This window comes from Bos indicus, chromosome 2 (genome assembly GCF_029378745.1).
Source record: "Bos indicus isolate NIAB-ARS_2022 breed Sahiwal x Tharparkar chromosome 2, NIAB-ARS_B.indTharparkar_mat_pri_1.0, whole genome shotgun sequence".
Taxonomy (NCBI): domain Eukaryota; kingdom Metazoa; phylum Chordata; class Mammalia; order Artiodactyla; family Bovidae; genus Bos; species Bos indicus.
This window is the reverse complement of record NC_091761.1, coordinates 41,881,197-41,903,458: the sequence shown is the minus strand read 5'-3', so window position 1 is coordinate 41,903,458 and position 22,262 is coordinate 41,881,197. Positions and strand designations below refer to the sequence as shown.

Below are 22,262 nucleotides of genomic sequence, written 5' to 3'. Positions count from 1 at the left end.
ATGGGGAATGTGGGTATACCTGTGGCAGATTCATTTCGATATTTGGCAAAACTAATACAATATTGTAAAGTTTAAAAATAAAATAAAATTAAAAAAAAAAAAGATCAAGGAATGGATATGACAGCAAATAGGCCAAGGATGAATACAAGGTCAGTTCATGCTGTGTGCTAAGTCACTTCAGTCCTGTCCGATTCTTTGCCACCCTATGAACTGTAGCCCTCCAGGCACCTCTGTCCAGGGCATTCTCCAGGCAAGAACACTGAAGTGGTTTGCCATGCCCTCCTTCAAGGGACCTTCTGAACCCTGGGGTCAAACCCGTGTCTCTTATGCCTCTTGCATCAGCAGGCAGGTTCTTTACCACTAGCACTACCTGGGGAGCCCAAGTCCACCTGAATTTAAAACAAAGGTGTTTGTGGCAAGTGTTTATCAACTTCCTTGGTGGTTCATATGGTAAAGAATCTGCCTGCAATGCAGGAGACCTGAGTTTGATCCCTAGATTGGGAAGATCCCCTGGAGAAGGGAATGGCTACCCACTCCAATATTCTGCCTGGAGAATTCCATGGACAGAGGAGTCTAGCTGGCTACATTCGACAGGATAATGAGCCAGATACACTTGAGTAACTAACACTTTGTAAAAAAAATTTTTTTTAATTAGTCAAGTAATTATGATTATAGGAACTTAACTTTTGGAAGGTTTAACACAATGTGTATACAAAGAAACATATAGGATACCTTGCAAAATTAAGTGCTTCATTTTACTTGAGGCTCCAAGCTTTCAGTTATGAAAGAATCACTTTCCTGTTGCCCAGGCTTTTGTTGCCTGGATGCATTAGAAAATGATGAAATTTCTTTCTGTGAATATAAATGTTAAGGAATTGGGAAACATTGAAACCACCCATAATTCTGAAAGGTTCAATACAATTCCTACAGCTCTTAAAAATAAGAAGTATAGAGAGGACTTATATTGTAAGTCTTCATTTTAAATTACTGTTATTAATCTTTGTTTGAGCCAGTTAAAAGTAGCCACTGACTCACTGAGCCGCATTTCAACAAGTCATGCAAACTACAATGTTGACAGCCTTTGTTTGGAGTCCTAAATGGATTGTGTCTAACTAAACCACTGTGTAATTATGGATCCTTTGTGATTTCACATTCTCATCTTATAGTCAATTTTTCTTTCTTTGATGTGGTGTGTTGTGTTCAGTAGCTTATATGAAAACATCAATATAGCTTTGAAAAGGATAAAATCAAATTGTAACAATCTGTGTTTCTCTAATGTGGACATAGCCAAGGGGAAAGATGGTAAATAGGAACACTATCTCACTGTATTTCCATGTTCCACAGGGAGGAAATGTGATTCTATCACCATATTCTCTCCAAAGAAGAGCAGTTGCATTTATTTCTCCTACATTTATAAGTCAGCAGCTGATGCACAGAAAACTGGATAAGCATTAGTATATATCCAGATGACAGAGGAGATTGTAAATTAAGTAGAGAAGACTTTCTGACTCCAGTATTTATACTGAAAGGAAATAATGACTTATTTTAGTTCATAAACATAGAAAAAGATACTAACATTATATATCCTATTTTAAAATGTTGATGTAAGCAAAATTGTATATTGATGTATATATATGTGTCATATCAGTGGTTCTGTTAAATAAATTTGGGTAACTGATCTGTTTTGGCTGCACATTTGAATGCCCAGGAGAGATTTCTTTTTAATCTTATTATCCATAGGCACATCCAGACACCTAAATCAGAATCTCTGAGGATAAAACCCACATACCAGTTTTTTTTTTTTTTTCATTCTTATGGGATGATTCTGATGTGCAGCCAAGATTTAGAGTGACAGATAATTACAGAATTAAAAGGAAATAAACTTTGATTTTCTTTCAAGTATTATAGATTTAGAATGTCAAAATATAATGCAAATATGAAATTCTGCTAGGATAAAGCTTATGATCTTATTGGAATACCAGATTCCAAGAGCTCAATTTGAGTATTGGGTATCAGATATCTTTCAAATTGATTAAAATTGCTATTGCAGTCTGACACATTTACTCTCAAAGTTAATTACATATACATTGTGCTCTCACAATTATGTCAAAATTTTTCAATTCTATTTAGATGTTTACATAAAAGATAAATAATGTCTTCAAAAGACAGATAGCTGAGTATTTGATCCATATATAAATAATTTCAGTGATAGCTGACTTTCTATACTTAGTTTTAATTAAATGATCCTAGGGAATCTACTTCTCTTTTTATAAATATATATATTTATAAATATATAACTTATTTTTTAAAGTACATAGAAATTTTTTTCAAATTTTCGGACACCTACAATATCATTTAAGACATTTGATCTAGTATATATTATGGAGCAGAAATCATTACCATTACTAATATTATTAAATCATAAATTACTTTATTAGCATATCATTTATTACTTTATTATGCAGGGTATTGAAGTAGCTCTGTGACTTGAGATTTGTATCCTGTGAAATAAATATTTGGATTAGTCAACTTTGAAAAGTGAAAGTGAAAGTGTTAGTTGCTCTGGTATGTCTGACTGTTTGTGACCCCATGGACTGTAGCCTGCCAGGCTTCTCAGTCCAGCCAACTTTGAAAGTCCTTTCCAATTCCACCTTTTGGAGATTCTGAGCTTTACTCTGTTGTGAGGCATGCATGCTAAGTCATGTCTGACTCTTTGCAATCCCAAGGACTGTAGCACACCAGGTTCCTCTGTCCTTGGAATTCTCCAGGCAAGAGTACTGAAGTGGGTTGCCATTTCCTCCTGCAGGGTGTCTTCCCTACCTGGGAACTGAACCGGTGCTTCCTGTGGCTCCTGCATTGGCAGGCAGATTCTTTACCACTGGCACTTCCTGGGAAGCCCACTCTGCTGTGTAGATCAAGCAATGTCTACCACACATTTCAGAGTACATCATTCAGTTGCCCAGTCACATCCTACTATTTGTGACCACATGGACTGCAACACAACATTTTAATATGATTATGTGAGAGAGATAAAAGCTGAAGTGGTAAAATTCTTCCTGTTGTTTATTCACTCAGTTGTGTCTGACTCTTTGCGACCCCATGGACTGCAGCACATCAGACTTCCCTGTCCTTCACCACCTCCAGTAGCTTGCTCAAATTTGTGTCCAATGAGTCAGTGATGCCATCCAAGCATCTCACCCTCTGGCGTCCTCTTCTCCTCCTGCCTTCAATCTTCCCCAGCATCAGGAGCTTAAGGAATATTGCCTACATGACAACTGTAACTAACCATCAACTATGAAACTCATCCTGAGTAAGACACATGAAAGGTAAAAAGCATACAGTTAAAAGATGATTAGAGAAGTCAAAACTACAGAATTATTTTCAGTACCTCCCCCCAATCCCATTATATAGGACTTCCCTGTGGCTCGGATGGTAAAGCATCTGTCTACAATGTGGGAGACCTGGGTTCGATCCCTGGTTCGGGAAGATCCCCTGGAGAAGGAAATGGCAATCCACTCCAGTACTATTGCCTGGAAAATCCCATGGACAGACGAGCCTGGTAGGCTACAGTCCATGGGGTCGCAAAGAGTTGGACATGACTGAGCGACTTCACTTTCACTTTCAAAGAAGTCAAAACTACAGAATTATTTTCAGTACCTTCCCCCAATCCCATTATATAGGTTCCTTGTTGTATTTTCCTTGTTTTTAATTTTTTTTATGAAAAAATCACTGACTTAAAAACTCTTCCAGCTTTGATACTAAAAGCATTTTTAAAAAAACTAAAAAAATCGAACAATACTTTAAGTACTTTTCTATGGCTAAAGAAAAAATTACTGTATTTACCTGTTTTAAGTATACACTTTCTACCTTTCATGTGTCTCACTCCAGATGAGTTTCATAGTTGATGGTTAGTTACAGTTGTCATGTAGGCAGTGTTCCCGAAGCCTGTGTGAATGTGGTAATGCTATTCGTATAATCAAGCCTCAACTAAGTTATGTGCACTATTTATATTCTGTGTGTGAAGTTTGTCATTCAATATTTCTTTAGAAAGATTGCAATATGATTCTTTGTTGAAACAAAATGTTATAGTATGAAAAGAAAGGAAGGAAATAGTGGCAAAAATTGAATTTTATAAGATGAAGCCAATGTTTAGCATTGGAGCAATGACTACAGTTTCTCTTGCTTATCAACAGCTGACTGATAGCCTTATTATCAATTATTTATTATGTCAACTCAGGGCTAGCAGCGTCCACATTGCCAGGAGTCTTACTAGAAATTCACAGCCTTATTCCCATACCAGATCTACAGAATCAGAATCTGAATTTTGTCAAGATTTCCTTTGCCACTAAAAGTTTGCAAGCACAGTTTTATAGTACCAAGGAGGATACTCACAAGATGAAATTGTTTTGTATTAATATTTTGTTACCGAGATATATGCTAAATGTATGTCTCTCATTTGTTAAGCAATACAACCCCAAACTAGAGAAATCCCTTTAGAATAGATGAAAGAAATTTCAAAGCAACAAGAAACTAGTGTGACTGGTGTATAAGCAAGCTTAAAATATTGATGGGAATCTATGTCCAAATAAATTGGAGAGCTTTTTCTATAGGCTTTAGGTATTGGATAGATCCTATTCAAGATAACAAAGCATTTTATTATGGTTTGACAACATTTTTCTTTCCTAGTGGTGCACAAAATAATGATGTATGTTACCCTAGGTGACAAGAGGTTTTAAGAATTATAGGCAATAATTCTAGTTCAATGTATCATAAATCTGTTAAAGATTATAAAAATAAAAAAAGAACTCTTGTTCATATATATTTGTATGCTTCAGTAACTGGATCAACAGACATAGAAAATGATTCATTTGTATAATAAGAACTATCCTATAAACTATTTTATTATACAAAGTTTCTTTTGCAAAATAACTGTTTATATAGGAGAAAGAGGATGAATTAATAAAATATTAACCACATTTTATTTTATGCTACATTAAATAATGACATAGTGGAAATTTTCTCTAAGCAAAATATTATAGCTGTATTATTAGTAAATTAGTTCATTATAATGTCACATATAATGAATATAAAATTAACATTTGTTAGTAGATTTTTTTAACCACAAAAATAAGGCATGATGGAAATAAGTTGAGAAGTTGGATCTAAGTATCTGCTTTTATTTTATATTATAAATTATTTATTTGACTAAATATCTTGTTCACTTTTCTTTATTAGCATTTAGCATAACATGCAAGAGGTTTAATTTAAAAGCAATGTTTTATATACAAATGATAATAAGTAGCCTCCATAGACTATTATCCTTGGATTAAACCAGTAGTTGCTGACTGTTGGACTGATTTCAGCCTGCTTTTTCAGTTTTGCTTCTTTATTGAAGATGACAATCATCTTTATGACTCATTTTGTTCAGCATGCTGAAAGTGAGGGGGTGTTTTGATGAGGCAGAAGAACGGAGGTTTGAGGAGAATCTCGGCGAGGACCATTCTGACTTACCAAGACAGCTTTCTAAGTTTTTTTAATGATAAACTGCCTGGAAGACCAAGTCAAATGATGATGAGACATATATTAGTAGAAACCACTTTAATCTTGCTACCAGAATGGGAAAAGATGACTATGAATCAACCTACCACTTCTACCTTACATTTGAACTTTTTTTATATACACAATGTTTTATATAGTGTGGATGCTTAATGAATGTTATTCAAATAAATATATACTGAAAAAATGGTTAGACATATGTACATTCTTTCCTGGCTATATTACAGAGAACTTCACTGAAGAGGTGTTATTTTAGACTGCTGTAAAAAATGATTTGAGTCTCTGCAGGCATATAGTTGATATTTAGTTTATTACATGCCTTTGATGCCCACACTTTATTGGATTTTTTTCACTCACCTGTGAAGGGGACTAATTTTAACCATGCTAATTTTGTGTCAAGGATTAGGTCATTTATTGGTGGCAGGGTGTATCTGGTTCATTTCACTTTATGGAAAGATTTTAATTTTCTTGCTCTTCAGCATATTTTACCAAGAAAAATACCATAAGGTGAATAAACTTCTATTCCTGTCTGGATACCCAGTGACATTTTTGCAAAATACTCTATAATCACAATGATTTAACAATATGTGACAAAAATGTCTAAAAGTTGACAAGTGGATATGGCTGAGAGCCACTTGCACATTAAAATTGCAGTGACCACCGAGAACATCTGCATGATGATGGTTTAGTCGCCAAGTTGTATGCAATTCTCTGTGACCCCATGGACTGTGTAGACCGCCAGGCTCCTCTGTCCACGGGATTCTCCATTCAGGAACTCTGGAGTGGGTTGCCATTTCCTTCTCCAAATATCTGCATATTATTTATCAAAATGTACCTTACAGGTTTGATGGCTTGAAAAGCAAAATCTGGACTTCTTTTAATTTATCAGCAAAATTAAGTTTTTTTTTTCCCCAAAATATCAAGTTCTAAAATTAATAACAATTATGATGCAGCCTTTTACTTAATCGTGTGTTCCAGGGATCAACAGCATCTGAATCACCTGGAAACATTTTAAAACCTGTATATTCTCAGGCTGCACCCTAGATCTGCTAAACCAGAAACTGCATGTTACCCAATCCCCAGGTGATTCCTCTGTACATTCAAGAGATGTTCTGGAAGCCTATACCCTTTTGTCAGCTCTGATTTTGTTTTGTTTTGAGAATCTTTGAAATGTATCTTGACCCCAACATCTTTCCCTCAAAGTAGATATGAATTATGGCATTCTTCAACAGAATGAAAAATGTACATGACTAGATTTTAGAAGAAAAGTAATCTCAGTTTTACAAGCTTCAAAGCCCTGTGCACATATGTCTATTTATGTTCTCAGGAATTTTTGAGTTATACAATAGTTCTTTTTTCTAAACAAAGACAATTATATCTACTAAATGAATTCCTTTAGTACCTGGTCTTCTATTGATAGTCTCATAATGTTGTTTTAGCTTTCTTAGACTTGTGTCCAAATCATGCCCTTTTGTTCCCTAGAGTTAATGTAAAATTAAAAAAAAAAAGTCAGTTCAAATAATACTAGTAAGTATTCATATTTAATTTTCAAAGTGCCAAGTGAATACCCACAACATATATAAAAAGGAAAATAATTTTAAATAACCATAAAATGTTGTTGTAATAAGGGACTTTTGAGTCTAATTTTGTGTCAAAATGGATATTTTTATTACAATGATCAGAAGGAAAAATGAACTTAATAGCTTGTCCTTCTTCTTTCCTTTCTTCCAGATGCAAGACAAGGGTCTACCCTGATGAACTCCCAAACACAAGTGTAGTCATTGTATTTCATAACGAAGCTTGGAGCACTCTCCTCAGAACTGTTTACAGTGTTATAAATCGGTCCCCACACTATCTGCTCTCTGAGGTCATCTTGGTAGATGATGCCAGTGAAAGAGGTACAATTATTTTTCTTGTATATATATTTTTTAATTATAGGGCTTTATTGTGTTCAAAAAGATAACAGGGTAATGATCCATATTTTCCTTGTAATTATACTAACCCTGAAACTACCTATCAATTTTTTTTTAGTATATCTAGTCAGTGCCACTCCAGAAACAAGTAACTAATTCTTTCAGTTTACCTCATGATTCCATTTGGTTCTTACTAACCTAAGAAATCAGCCAAAATGACTTTCCAAAGTATTTCTCTTTTTTCCCAACTCAATTGATCATATGACTGAACATTTATATGACACAGTGGGTATTTGGCTCTTTTTTTATTGTAGGTAAAAGAAAAATAACATATTTAAGAAGACTGCAGTTGCCAGTGTGGCCCAGTTTATGAATTACAGTCTGGTATATTAACTTCCTAGTGTAGCTTATCCTTGTCAGCCAAGTGATAGAGTCATAATGAACTATACACTGATAGTGATGAAATCTCTGTATCTTTTTTTTTTTTTTAACCTAATGCAAAGCATGTTGATAGGAGTTGACCATCGCTTCTGTGTGTTGAATTTCCATCTAGATAGTAGTTTCCCTTCTCTGTCTTAAAAGAGTTTCAAAACCTTATAAATTCTTAATTGCACATTACAGATTTTCTCAAGTTAACATTAGAGAATTATGTGAAAAATTTAGAAGTGCCAGTAAAAATTATTAGAATGGAAGAGCGCTCTGGGTTAATACGAGCCCGCCTTCGAGGAGCAGCTGCTTCAAAAGGACAAGTCATAACTTTCCTGGATGCACACTGCGAATGCACATTAGGATGGCTGGAGCCCTTGCTGGCAAGAATAAAGGAGGACAGGTAAGAATGCATATGCTCTGTCTGTCTGGATTTTGACTGAACTTGTTAGGACTGTTATGGCTATCCCTCAAAACTTTTCTTCCCAAGCTGCTATTTTCAGAATGTTTATTTCCTAGCTTTTAAAAAAGAAGTCCCCTTACTCCTTATTTAATTAAGATCTTGGTTTGTTTATGCCCACCTGAATATTTGATTAAGAAATTCAAACAGTAAAGATGCTGAATATTCATTTTATAGGTGAAGGAAATCAGTCCAATCAGAAATAGTAGTATATTTTACAAAATATATTTTCAAAGCAGCTTTGTCTTCACAACCACTCTGTGAGGTAGATAATAAAGATACTCTTCTCTGTATCTGATGATAGGAACAGATGAGTTAAATAGCTTGTCCTAGAAATTGTAAATGATGAGGACAACAATTTAGTTCTCCCCACTTCCAGAACAATCTTCTCTCTACCTAGTCACTGTTCTTAATCAAAGTCGAGTACAAAGCCACCTTAAAGATCTTTAAAAACTCATATACACTCATGCACCCCACTAAAATGAAATCATGATTTAAAGAAAAGCGCAGCTGTAAGAATGCTTATTTAAATAGTATTGCCATTCTGTACACACATATCATGAAATCTGAAAAGTTCAGGAATACTTTATAGAAATTAGAAACCCTCATAGATACCTACAATTTTTTCCCATGTGATATTATGAAGTATAAATGGATTTCTTGCAGTTATTCATAACTATTGATGATAAATGAGTATCATTCCTAATGAAGACAATTATGCCAATTGCTGTCTGAAATAATAGCAAAACATTGCATAGCACCTTGCTTGCATAGTCATTTCACCTACAGTAGAAAGGTCTACTTAGAATTGAAGTTTTTAATTAAGGCTCCAAGACAGGGGCTGCTTTGTGTGAGCTAGTGCAGCTCTATCACATAAACGGCATGATTTGGTATTTGCCAGGAAGATGGATGGAGGTTGTCAGTAAAATGAACCATAGCAGTTGAAGAAAGCAGTGGGAACCTTTTAGTCTACTGAGTGTAATATATGGGTAATAACATTTTTCCATTCTGTGTATTGTACAGGAGGGTAAGGCTGGCAAAGTAAAATGAACTTGGAACATCTTAAATGCATTTCCTGGCAGCTTTTCATACATTATGCTGCTTTTTAAAACACGTGTTTCATATTCAACTTAGTGAGATTATAATATTGCTTCACTATGGTCATGAATAGATCATTTATTTTTTAATCTAACAACATATTTAGATTGTATAGGCATATAATGAACTCTAATGTCTTATCTTGCTTATATGTTCTAAAGTTGCCATAACTAGATAATAAAGTTCTATTGAAGGTTATTAGATCTAATGTCATCTCCCTATAATTTAAATGATTACATTTAATGAAGAAAGAAAGATATTGTTTTTATAAGGACCAGAGTTACCAAGAAGCTTTTCCAAGGCTACGTGAAACCTTTTAAGTTCTTTTTTTTTTTTTTTTAAGATTCATTTGCTTATTTTTACAGCTGTGCTGGATCTTTGCTGCTGTGCGTGGGCTTTCTCTAGTTGTGGCAAGCAGAGGCTACTCTCTGGTTGCTGTGTGTAGGCCTCTCATTTCAGTGGTTTCTCTTGTCGCGGAGCACAGGCTCTAGGCAAGGGGGTTCAGTAGTCACAGTGTGTGGGCTCAATAGTTGTGGCTCCAGGGCTCTAGAGTGCTGACTCAGTAGCTGTGGTGCACAGGCTTAGTTGGCCCACAGCATCTGGGATCCTCCCAGACCTGGAATCAAACCTATGTCCGTGGCATTGGCAGGTGAATTCTTCACCCTGAGTCACCAGGAAAGTCTGAAACCTTTTAATTTCAGAGGACTCTAGACATTGGTCAATGGTGTGGCATATAAGACCTATTAGAAATTGAGCGTTGGCGGTATAGGTGTTGCAAAACCAGAATAAATAATGGGCAGCATTTCCTTGTTATCCATATCTGTGGGTGATTCTAGAGCATATTTGTGTATTTACTTTCTATCTTATGTGAAAAACAAGCTCTACTTTTTGGAATTAGCTATAAACAAGGCCCAGTTGTTTAAACATGTACTTTGGAGATGACAGATGGTTGACACCATAATAAACCATACAGGCTTGCAATAGAGGTAGACTAGAGAAAGTGCAACATGGATTAAAAGAACCCCTAGTGACCTCCCATGGTGCAAAGTTCCTTATCCTAAAAAGCTAACCATCAAGAATGTCAAATCTATGTGTGTATAACTTAATCACTTTGCTATACAAGGTGATATATATAGTATAAATTAGCAACACCGTAAAGCAACTTTACTTCAATAAAATAAATTAAAAAAGAAAAGAATACCAAATCTCCTGGCTCTTCCTCTTACTTTAAGAAAACAATGGGTCATAAAACTCCAGAGACTAAAGTTGCTTATCTTTTCCTATTTTAAAACATGTAGATTGTTTGTGTAAACTGCTGTCTAAGATGATTCACTCAGAAATTGTCATGAACCTAATATCTTTCATAGGAAATATTTACTTATACTGATGATCATGATTTTTATTGTTGCTTCTCTTTGTGGGTTTTCATTTGTTTGTTTTTCCATGAACATTTTCTCTGAGCCATCTCTTTAAACTATCGCCTTTGAGAGTCAAGCTACCAGATTGAATTTGCTATTATTCATCCTTCACTCCCTGCACACTGTTGCTTTTCAGTGGGCTATAGCTGAAATGCTGCATAATATCAAAGCAGTCTACTAGTCATGCTGTGGGGAGAGGTTTAATGAAAAATAGGCCATGTTCATCCTGCTGAGTTAGTACTTAGAATGCATTTGGAAATTAGCTTGAGGATCAATTTGTATATTTGATTAGATTATACATGATAGAATAAAAGTAGACTGAAGTCAGATGTAGTAAAAGGAAGTAATTCCGTGGAGAAAAAGGGTAACATGACAATAAAGGCGAATTAAAGTCACAAAATAATTAAGTTTCAATGTATCAGCTATATGATGTTTAAAAAAGCTAATGAAACATTTAAACTATAATTTTTACATCAGCTGATTTTAATTTTTCTGCAGGAAGACAGTTGTATGCCCCATCATTGATGTGATTAGTGATGACACCTTTGAATACATGGCTGGGTCAGACATGACTTATGGGGGTTTTAACTGGAAACTGAATTTCCGTTGGTATCCTGTTCCCCAGAGAGAAATGGATAGAAGGAAAGGAGACAGAACTTTACCTGTCAGGTATGTGGAGCATATCTTCCAAAGCATAGCATGTGTATTCCTATAACAATTAAAGAATATTATATACCTATGTATTCATTCTTTAGGCTTTCAAAGACATCTACTTTTTATTCAAATACATATATGTATTATCATGAGCATGATCATCCTAGAATCAATGGAAATATTAATTCTAGTTTAAGTCAGCACAGACAAATTTAAGTATTTGCAGAGTACCAATTCTTTTTTGAAACTTTGTGTATTCTTATATTCAAAGTATATGTATTGTTAATTTTCTATGTGACAAACATGTATTAGCTTTGATACTTCAGGTGTAGATATATACCTACCTAAATGTAGCTTATAACTGGGGTATGCTCAAAATTGAACTAACCAAAAAATGTTTTGGTAACTGTTTTAAATTTTCCAACCTTAAAGAGCTACTTTCCCTATAGATACAATGAATGATTCATTTGGAGAATTTTAATATATTAACAATTGTGAGACATTTTTCCAAATTATTTTAAGAATCTGCTTAACTTGAAATAATTACACTTAAAATATGTATGCCCTTAACTGAGAATATACACATATACATCTATAGGTATACATGTATACCTATCATATACATCTTCAGTTTTCTAGACAAGCATTATCACCTTCTTATTTTAACATATTGTTGTATACCTCTTACCTGCAACTAAAAAATGATTCTCTGAACAATACTTGGGGAGGAAGTTTACTAGTTCAGCTCTTTAAGATGAATTTGGAAAATCATCATTTGATTGGAAAGATAGGCTTTTCCAGTGGTTCAGTGGTAAAGAATTTGCCTACAGTGCAGGAGATATAAGAGACATGGGTTCAATCCCTGGGTGGGGAACATTCTCTGGAGGAGGAAATGGCAACCCACTCCAGTATTCTTGTCTGGAAAATTCCATGGTAGAGGATCCTGGAGGACTACAGCAGAGGGTTGCAAAGAGTCGGACACAACTGAGCACATACATACAGATGACCAAAGAGAGAGAGAATAGAGAAATACCCTAATGTTTTAAAACAGTATATATAAAACCCATTATCTAAACAACAATGTCTCCTAACCTACTGAGAGAATGGCTTATCCATTGTTAAGACTAATTATATAATGAATTGATTGAAGCTAGCTCAAAAAAAAAAAAAAAGTTAATAGACGAACTCTAACTGCTTCTTATTGAACAATTAAGTATTGGGACTGTTAACCCTCTTGAGATATTAATTACATCAAAGAAAAAAGTATTTCTAAACAGTTGCATAAGGATGTGAAATTATTATGTCAATATGTAGAGTATAATTTAGTAGTCCTTAAGGCTTGCTGTCATCTTCACATTCACCATGTCTTATTGATCCTTGGCTTTAACAACTTCAAGGAATACAATGGCTCATATTACCATTGTTTATTTAGAAATACTATTTCCCTAGATCATAGCTTTATTTATTGTTAGATGCTTTCTCAGCTTCAGATCCCAAGTGGAAATTATCAAAGTACTTGACCAGTACACTCCAATAGAGATAGTGTGTTTATTTATTTGAAAATGAAGTTTAGAAGAATGCATGTGAGTACTTATTTTTTAACATGTTGGCAAAAGTTCTGCTTTATTTAATTATTTTCTCCCAAATTCAGAACATACATAATTAAGAGGTAGCCATTATTCATACTAAGAAACTGCCAGTCTTATTCATAAAATTAAAGATCTATGGCAAAATCAAACATTATTTCTCATCTTTAACTGAAAAGAGGAAACATCTAAATTGCTATGTTTTAATCTCAACTTATGTGATTTTATTATAATAACATGGAGCAATGATGGAATCTGAGTATGTTTATTTGTTTGCCTCAGTAAATTGCACAGTATTTTCACTGCGAAGGGAACGTACTTCAGTGCTGAGGAAGCTAAACCCAGAGAAACAGAGAACTCAGTCTTTGCTGAAGTTTCTAGATTTCTATGGCAAAAGGTTAATTAATTCACAGGCTGTGTTGTAACAGCCTGCAGGTAATTTTCATCAGCATAGCTGTAATGTGAACTTTCTCTGTACTTGTAATCTATTACTTGAAGGTGTGATCATTTTTCTCACATTCATACAAACAGATAAATCATTGTAAGTGTTAAAGACACTTTTTTTTCTACTTGATTAACAGAATTCTGCATAGCTAAAGTGATTAAAATGAGGTTGAAATTTTGGTTTTCGTAGCAGAATGCTTCATTTAAAATGTCAGTTATGACAGAACTTTCTAGGGACTATAATTGGCTAGTTAGTCATCATTTAGAAATACAATCACACATCTGCATACACAGAGAAACAACTTGAACTTGTAACCTAACCTTAGTTATGCTGCATTTAAAGTAAAGTTTATGATGGTTATATTTATTATTCTATTGTCAACCTCTGGTCTTTGATATTTTCTTTTTGATAATAAATGGAGTTGATGAAATGCTTGGCATTTGTGAAGTTATGAGTGTGGAATAATAGCATACATAATCCAGCGTTGTTCTTTCTATTTAGTTTTCTGTAATCAGTAAACTGTCCTTGACATTTTAGTCATCAGATTATATGACTTTTCAGAAATATCTCAACTATATGTACAACAATATAGTAATCAAATTATTAAACCAGAGGTCATTAACCAGAGCTTGTGTGTCAAATATGCTCTATAGATGTGTTTTCTTTGGCCTATATAATGTTCGGCATTTATTAAAATTACCAGTGTTTTTAAAATGAGATATTTAAAATAAAAATCTAAATTTCAAGCTATTCTTTAGAAATAAGAAGATTTTGCTACAATGGTCCAATATTCCTACTTGGCATAATCAGGAGGAATTGAGTAAAAGATGCCCATGTAGAAATAGCATGAAACTTTAGCCCAATCCCCCAGTTCCTTTTTTAATGTGTGTCTCCCTGATTCTGAGGCTGAGGATCAACTGTCATTTTTCATTCTTGCACTTGGAGAAATGTTTCTCTGGATCTGTGTCCCAATCACAGGTGAGAGAAGTATGCTTATTGCAACTAATTGGCTTCACATATTTTTATTTGCATGGCTGTCATCTTTTAAAGGGCTTCCTTGATGGCTCAGACAGTAAAGAATTCGCCTACAATGTGGGATCGATCCCTAGGTTGGGAAGATCCCCTGGAGGAGGGCATGGCAACCACTCCAGTATTTTAGCCTGGAGAATCCCCATGGACAGAGGAGCCTGGAAGACTACAGTCCATGGAGTCGCAGAGTCGGACATGACTGAGCAACTAAGAGCAGCACAATCTTTTAAATCATTTATAATCTTTGATTGAGAGGCTACTGCCTGAAAAATGGCTGAGTTTGAAAGTCATCGAACACACAAGCCCTGCTCAGTGTCTGGCATCAGCCATAAGTCTACTGGATAAGGAAAAGGCCAGCACAAGTGGAGAGAGTGGAGGTACAGGATTTAAACAAAGTCAGCTGATAGAGAGGTGTGTGCTTCTGAAAAAGAACCTGACTCTTAAATCTTACTGATTGTGTTTATCTCTTAAGTATGCCCTGCAAGTAACCCTAAATAAATAGTTATAAAGATATTAGTTTCTACTTTAATTTCTCACTGATTAAAATAGATTACTTAATTAAAAGTCTGCAGGGTTATTTATCAAGTCTATTTATCTTTCCCCTTTGTGTCTTACTTAATGGACTTCTTTTTTCACATTTTGTCATTATTAATATTCTTAGTAAAACTCCATTCTTACTTTGAGTACCATGTTCAATATTTTTCTCAAGCAAAACAAGAGTTCTAGATTGTCTTCTAATCCATGCTAGCATAATACTGAATGAATGAAGCATAAATGCCATGATCAGTTTTTTATTTCTGACACATTTTACTTTGTCCATTTTTGTTAACACTTGTATAATCTCATACATGTATTTTTCTCTCAATTGAAATTAGGAATTTATAAAGAAAATCAAATAAATTAAACAATAGTATTAATAACAACTTGGGTTACAATTATTATTAATTACTCATAGTGTTCATGTATATTATTTCCTGTGTCCTTCTAATATGATATGACAGAAGGGGCATTGAAGTTGGCTTTGGAGGCTCTGAGTTATATTTCAAGCTCCTCCTATTGAGAATTTACCAATTCTTCTTAACACTGAAATGGAAAATTATCCTCCTTGCCTTGCTTTTAACTGGTGAAGTGCTATAAAACATTACATGAAATTTGAGACTATTTTAAAGGTAATTTTAACTTTATTTCTGATAATATAAGATACATGGATTGAAAAATAAATGTGAAAAATATCTGTATTTTTAAACAGAACACCAGTGAGCCAGTTCTTTAGTATTTTGTTATATTTACTTCCAGCGCATTTCTTTCCAAATACATTTCTCCACACTTTAAAAGTTGGTATATTAACTAAGTATCTTTCTATGCCATTAAACATTTTCACAGATAAAAATTTTAATGGTTGGTAATATCTAAATTATTTACCAAGCTCTTTTTCAATTTTCAATAATCAAAGTCAACCTGAGAGTTTTACACTTTATTTTTTTGCCATTTGCATCTGTGATCTACAGTTTTTGCATATAATATAGTCTCTTTAGAATTATGCATTCAAGCAATATGAAATTTGTTTTAATATCCTGATACCTTTTGCCAGTTTGATTTCCCACTCCCCCCAAATAATCACTGACTCCAATTTATTAGGAAGTATAATAAGTGAAATACACTTATTCTGTAAAGTCTGAGACAATATTTGTTATTATATACTAGTAACTTGTGATATATTTCTTAGTTTTTAGCTATCGACTTTATTTTCCTCAGTCCAGTGAAAATTGCACTTTTAAATTGGATAAAAGAAGCAGAGATAATGCCTGTGAGACACCTCTTTAAAATAAGAGATGCTAAAGAAACAGCACAGAGAAAGTGAAGTTTGTGCATAGAGTAGATTTCAAAAGAGTTGAACTTAAGAATGTTCAACAGTTCAACATTCATACCTACTTGTATTGAAATCTAATATATGTTGATTTTGAGAAAAAAATATTCTACCCCAGGTGGAATCTTTATATTCTTTGGAGAAAATAGCACCTTTATAGTATATTACTTCCTAATGGTTTAGGGGATAATTTGCAAGAGTTTCCTAGCAATCTGTTGAAATGAGATGGAAACAAGACTAGTACAGAAAGTTTACATGGTGATAAATAAACTATCATATTTATATATGGAATAATTAATTAACAAAAACATTTTTAAACATCTGGCCCCATTTTTTATTTTGACCCATCTAAAGCATTAAATGAAAAAAAATAAGGGAATTTGCACCATTTACTGTATATCCTCTTTGGAAGTTTAGAGTTTTATCAAGTGCTGAGGATTATGAAAAAGGATTTAGGAAAAAGAAAAAAAACTGTTCCTTCTTTGGGACTATAGGTCCTTAAGCACAAGTTAATGTATTTGATTCTAGTACTTCTTGATAAATGGATTCTTTGGCAGAAAAACAAGCCATTTGTCCCTATTGGGCAGAACTTTAATTTTTTTCTTATCCTTTAAATATAGCTTTGAAATTATTTGTGTTCCATAGACTCTGCAGGATCTGAACAAGCTTCCTGCTCAGAGCCTAAGTTGGCATAACTCTTAAAGTAACAGTTTCTTCTGTACCAAAAGCTGCATCTTCTTACTCAAACATATGTTCAAATCAGTGTTGTGATGTGCAATATTCCACTAAACTTCCTGCTTTTTTCTATCCAAAAACCTTTAATTACATTCAATATGCAATTATTCATTATTTACTCTAGTAAAAGAATAGTTTATGCCTCTGCTTCCTTTCTTTCTTTTCTTCTTTTTTTATATTAAGTATAGTTGACAGAATACAGAAGGAAGGAGAGAAACTCAGTGTCTAAATTTCCTTTAGTTTCTAAACATTCACAGTGGTTAACCAATTGAAGTCATTATTTTTTTTTTATGACTTGAACAAAATCAAACTTATGGAACTATTTCAGCTATTTGCCTCACATTTGTATAAATAATAAAATGTTTATGCTTTTCATTTCTCTTTATCATGGTTTATAATATGTGAGAAATATTATTAATGCAGAGCTAAAACTGATTGTCTAGATACTGTGGAATTTGACCACTGCAAATAACAGCCGAAAGCTGAGCTATAGTCTCACAAATCTTCTTCAGACTTTTCTCCAGAGACCCTGGTTATTTGCCAAGTAAGATTAAATAGAATCCTAGTATATCAAAGGATTAGTGAGAAGAAGTGATGTTTCAATAACTTTAAAAGAAATTGCTTTGAAGAGCAGTACTAACATTCACAGAAAAACATGGTACATAAATTTGGAGCTTGAAATCAGGAAAAGACTTTCAAATTAGCTATATCAAATATTTTGTTGTGTGAGTTATATGGATAACTGGAAGCTGGTTAGATGGAGAGATAGATGATTGATATATAGAAGGAATTTTTTTCTCAACTGGACCATCAACTACTTAGGGGTCCCTGAACAAAATATTCAAATACACTGCAGTTATATTTGGTTGATCAAATCTGTAGGGATTTTAAAGCACTAAAATATTACACTTCTAATAAAAATTGATTAGAGTCTGAAAATAAGATAAAGCTGATTATCATCTTGACAAACAGATGTTTTTCTCTTCTTCACTAAAACTAAAATTTAAGCGTGCAGTACTTGCTTAGTGCTGATACTATTCTAAGAGTATCACATACATTAACGCATATCCCCAACTTATAGATGATCAAATTAAAGAACGGAAAAGGGACTTGCTGAAGGTCACATTGTGGAATTGAGCTTCACACCTAGTCAGTCCAGATACAAAGTCCATACTCCTAAAACTAACTAGCTTCATCTTGGAGTCTCTTTACTGTGTACCTTCTTTTCATACACACGGTGCTTATACCAGCCCAGTGTAAAATACAGGATATATCGTCTTATTGGTGAAAATGCATCATTCCACTTTAGCATTACTGAATAATAAAATGTATTCTATCACAATTTCTTTTGCCTTATGAAGTTTTGATGAAAATTGTCAGTATTTTTCCTTGTCAAATCCTTACTTTTCAAGTTCTTCACTACTCTGTGTTGTTGTAAAGCTTTATATCTTTATTTCTTAAAATACTATCAAACTCAATTCCCAAAATTCTTACTAGATGATAAGGTCTTTAAATATCCTGGAATTCATGAAGCCATCTTTATTATCAATTTAGCAGATGTAAGCAAATAATTTTTTTTTTCACAGTTTCAGAAATACAGTTGCAGGTAACTTTGACGATATGGACACGGGGATACATATTCTTTCTTTTTTATTTCACTTATTCAATAAATGTCTATTACTATTAAACCAATATATTAACTGTACTTATAAAAGTGGTAAGATGTTTATAGTAATAAATATAATACTCAATAAGAAGTGACAGTTGCCTCAAGAGAAACAGTGCTATAGTACAAGCAAGAAGGGAAAGATGACAACCAGATTGGAGGGAAGAGGTTTGTACCAAAGCCAGCCTGTATGGACTACATAAATATTACATCAACCTGGAGCAGGTTTAAACATTTAAGGGGAGTTTACAAAGGAAGATTTAAGTGGCAAATGGATGAATAGATGTACTAAGGTTTGAAAGTGTGAAGCATTTACTGCAAACAACTAAACTTTTTGCATGTGTACATGCTTAATTGCTTCAGTCATGTCTGACTCTTTGTGACCTCATGGACTGTATGCCCCCAGGTTCCCTTGTCCATGGGATTTTCCAGGCAAGGATACTGGAATGGGATGCATGCCCTCCTCCAGGGGATCTTCCTGATCCAGGGATCAATTGAACCCATGTCTTCTGTACCTCTTGCTTTGGCAGGCAGGTTCTTTACTACTAGCGCCACCTGAGAAGCCCACTAAGCACTTTAAATACATAAAGATAGTTAAATGAAGGAGCTCATTGGGTAGCTCTAGGTCACTGATGGCAAAATAATATAAAATCTGAAATTTTTTAAATACAGATTTTCGAACATCTGGTTAATGTTTTAAGAGGAATTTTTATTTAGAGAAATTAATCAGGCTATGGTTTGTAGAATACATTTTGGAAGTTGCAGACTGCAGAAGCAAGAACATTCCATAACAAATAGTTAGAAATAAGGATGAAAATTGGGTAAAAGAGATGTGTCAAAAAATACTTAAAAAGGAGGAAGTATGTGGGAAATGACTGAATGAGGCAAAATGATAAAGGTGCTGAATAGTGGTTTGATGAAATAAAATCTGATGAATAAAGTCTTAGGACTTTAGAAGGAAATAGAGGTCTTTGAAAGAGAAGCAGACATGGTAGCACTTTCTCTGTTATATACACTGAGCAGAGTCAGGAGGAGTTTTTTAAAGAAAGCATCTAATTAGTTATTGAAAGAGCACAACCAATGCAGAGAAGAGACTACCTAAATTAAGAGTCAACCTCATAGAGGTGACGCTAAAGGCATAAGACCAAGTAAAGAGTTTAGAAAGAGAAAAGGTCCTCTGAGAGACCCTTGAGAAGACTACATTTTGAGATCTGACATCCAGCAATGGAAAGGAAGGGGCATCAATAAGTATCATACAATATTCAAATTGGTAGAAGGAGAAAACTCTCTAGAACAATGCAGTGGGAGTCAGAGGTGAAAAGAATTTCAAGCAAGGAGGCTGATAGATTGTGTTAAATGCTTTCAGAGGAAAGGCTATTGAAGTTCATAATCAATAGTCTCTTCCAGAAAGAAGTTATTGCAGGGATGGGAGAAAGATCCAGATTCTAGTTAGAAGGTCAAGAGGAGTTGAGGGAGTATGTAAAAAGCATCCTTTCAATAAGGTCACCAGTGAAAGATACAGAAAATAAATGTCCCTGGTTTAAATGAGCAATAGAATGGAGTGAAGATGTAGTTTAGGGCAGAACTTAATTGAGCAGTTTTGTAAGCTCAAAGGGACAATCTAAAAATCAAAGGCATGACATACAGATGTAATAGTCAATGAACAGAGACTTCCCTGATGGCTCAGCCAGTGAAGAATCTGCCTGCAATGCAGAAGACCTGAGTTTGATCCCTGGGTTGGGAAGACCCCTTGGGGAAGGAAATGACAAACTACTCCAATATTCTTGCTTAGAGAATCCTATGGACAGAGAATCTCATGGATAGAAGAAGCTGGCGGGCTACAGTTCATGGGGTCACAAAGTGTCAGACGTGACTGAGCAACTCACTTTCAATAGTCAATGAACAGGTAGCTGAAAGGTTGCAGGTATACCTTAGAGGTTGTGGGTTTGGCTCCAGGCTGCTGCAATAAAGTGAATATTGGGTTAAAGTGAGAAAGACATTTTCTGGTATCCTGGTGCACTTAAAAGTTATGTTTATATCATGCTGTAGTCTATTAAGTATGCAAGAGCACTGCATCTAAAGCAATGTATATACCTTAGCTAAAAAATACTTGCTAAAAAATTCTAACCATTATCTGAGCCTACAGGGGTGAAGGGTCTTGCCTGGATATTGCTGTTTATGCCTACTGACAAATCAGGGTGGGCTTACTAGAAAGTTGGTGTGATTGTAGAAATTTCTTAAGACAGTAAAGCTTACCACATCGATTGACTCTTCCTTTCACAAACTATTTCTCTGTAGCGTGTAATGTTATTAGATAACATTTTATTTACAGAAATCCTTTCAAAACTGGAGTCAGTCCTCTCAAATCCTGTCACTGCTTTATCAACTAAGTTTATATAGTTTCTAAATCTTTTGTTGTCATTCCCCAGTTTTCACAGACTCTTCACCAGGAATAGATTCCATCTCCATAAACTTTCTCTGCTCATTAATAAGAAGCAATTCCACATCATAAAGTTTTCTTATGAGTTTGCAGCAGTTCAGGCACATCTTTAGGCTCCATCTCTAATTCTAGTTCTCTTGATATTTCTACCACATCTGCAGTTGTATCCTGCACTGAAGTTTTGAACCCCTCAAAGTTGTTCTTGAGGATTGCAATTAACTTGTTCCAAATTCCTAGTAATATTGATATTATGACCTCTTCCCATGAAGTGTGAATGTTCTTAATGGCATCTAGATGGGTGAATCTTTTCCAGAAAGTTTTCGATTGATTTTTCCCAGATCCATCAGAGGAATCACTACCAATGACAACTACAACCTAATGAAGTGTATTTCTTAAGGATTAAGACGTGAAAATCAAAAGTACTGCTTGATCCATGGGCTGCAGAATGGATGTTGTGTTAGCAAGCATGAGAACAATATTAATGTTGTTGTACATCTCCATTAGCGCTCTACAGTGACCAGATGAATTGTCAATGAACAATAATATTTTGAAAGAAATCTTTTTTTCTGAGCAGTAGGTCTCAATAATGAGCTTAAAATATTCAATAAACCGTGTTGTAAACAGATGTGCTGTCATCCAGGCTTTGTTGCTCCCTTTAGAGGTAACAGGTAGAGTAGATACAGCACAATTCTCAAGGACTTTAGGGTTTTCAGAATGATAAAGTAGCATTGGCTTCAACTTAAAGTCACCAGTTTCACTAGCCCCTGATAAGACTGACTATCCACTGAAGCTTTGAAACCCAAGCATTGACTTCTCCTCTCTAGCTGTAGATGCTAAGATGGCATTTTCAGCCAATATAAGGCTGTTTAATCTACATGGAAAATATGCTGTTACTATAGTGACCTTCCTTAATTATCTCAGCTAGAGTTCCACATAATTTGAAGCTTCTACATCAGCACTTGCCTCTTC

General features: G+C 34.4%; 1 protein-coding gene across 5 annotated transcripts in view; it reads left to right on the top strand.

The window, feature by feature from the left end:
• The window catches only part of GALNT13 (polypeptide N-acetylgalactosaminyltransferase 13), a 655,617-nt gene that overhangs the window by 402,234 nt on the left and 231,121 nt on the right, over positions 1 to 22,262 (top strand). For all 5 annotated transcript variants that reach the window (XM_019985184.2, XM_070767821.1, XM_070767827.1 and 2 more), the window contains 3 exons: positions 7,288 to 7,454; positions 8,091 to 8,298; positions 11,370 to 11,540. In XM_019985184.2, the coding sequence (XP_019840743.1) occupies positions 7,288 to 7,454; positions 8,091 to 8,298; positions 11,370 to 11,540 (546 nt within the window). The remainder of the gene's footprint in view (positions 1 to 7,287; positions 7,455 to 8,090; positions 8,299 to 11,369; positions 11,541 to 22,262) is intronic.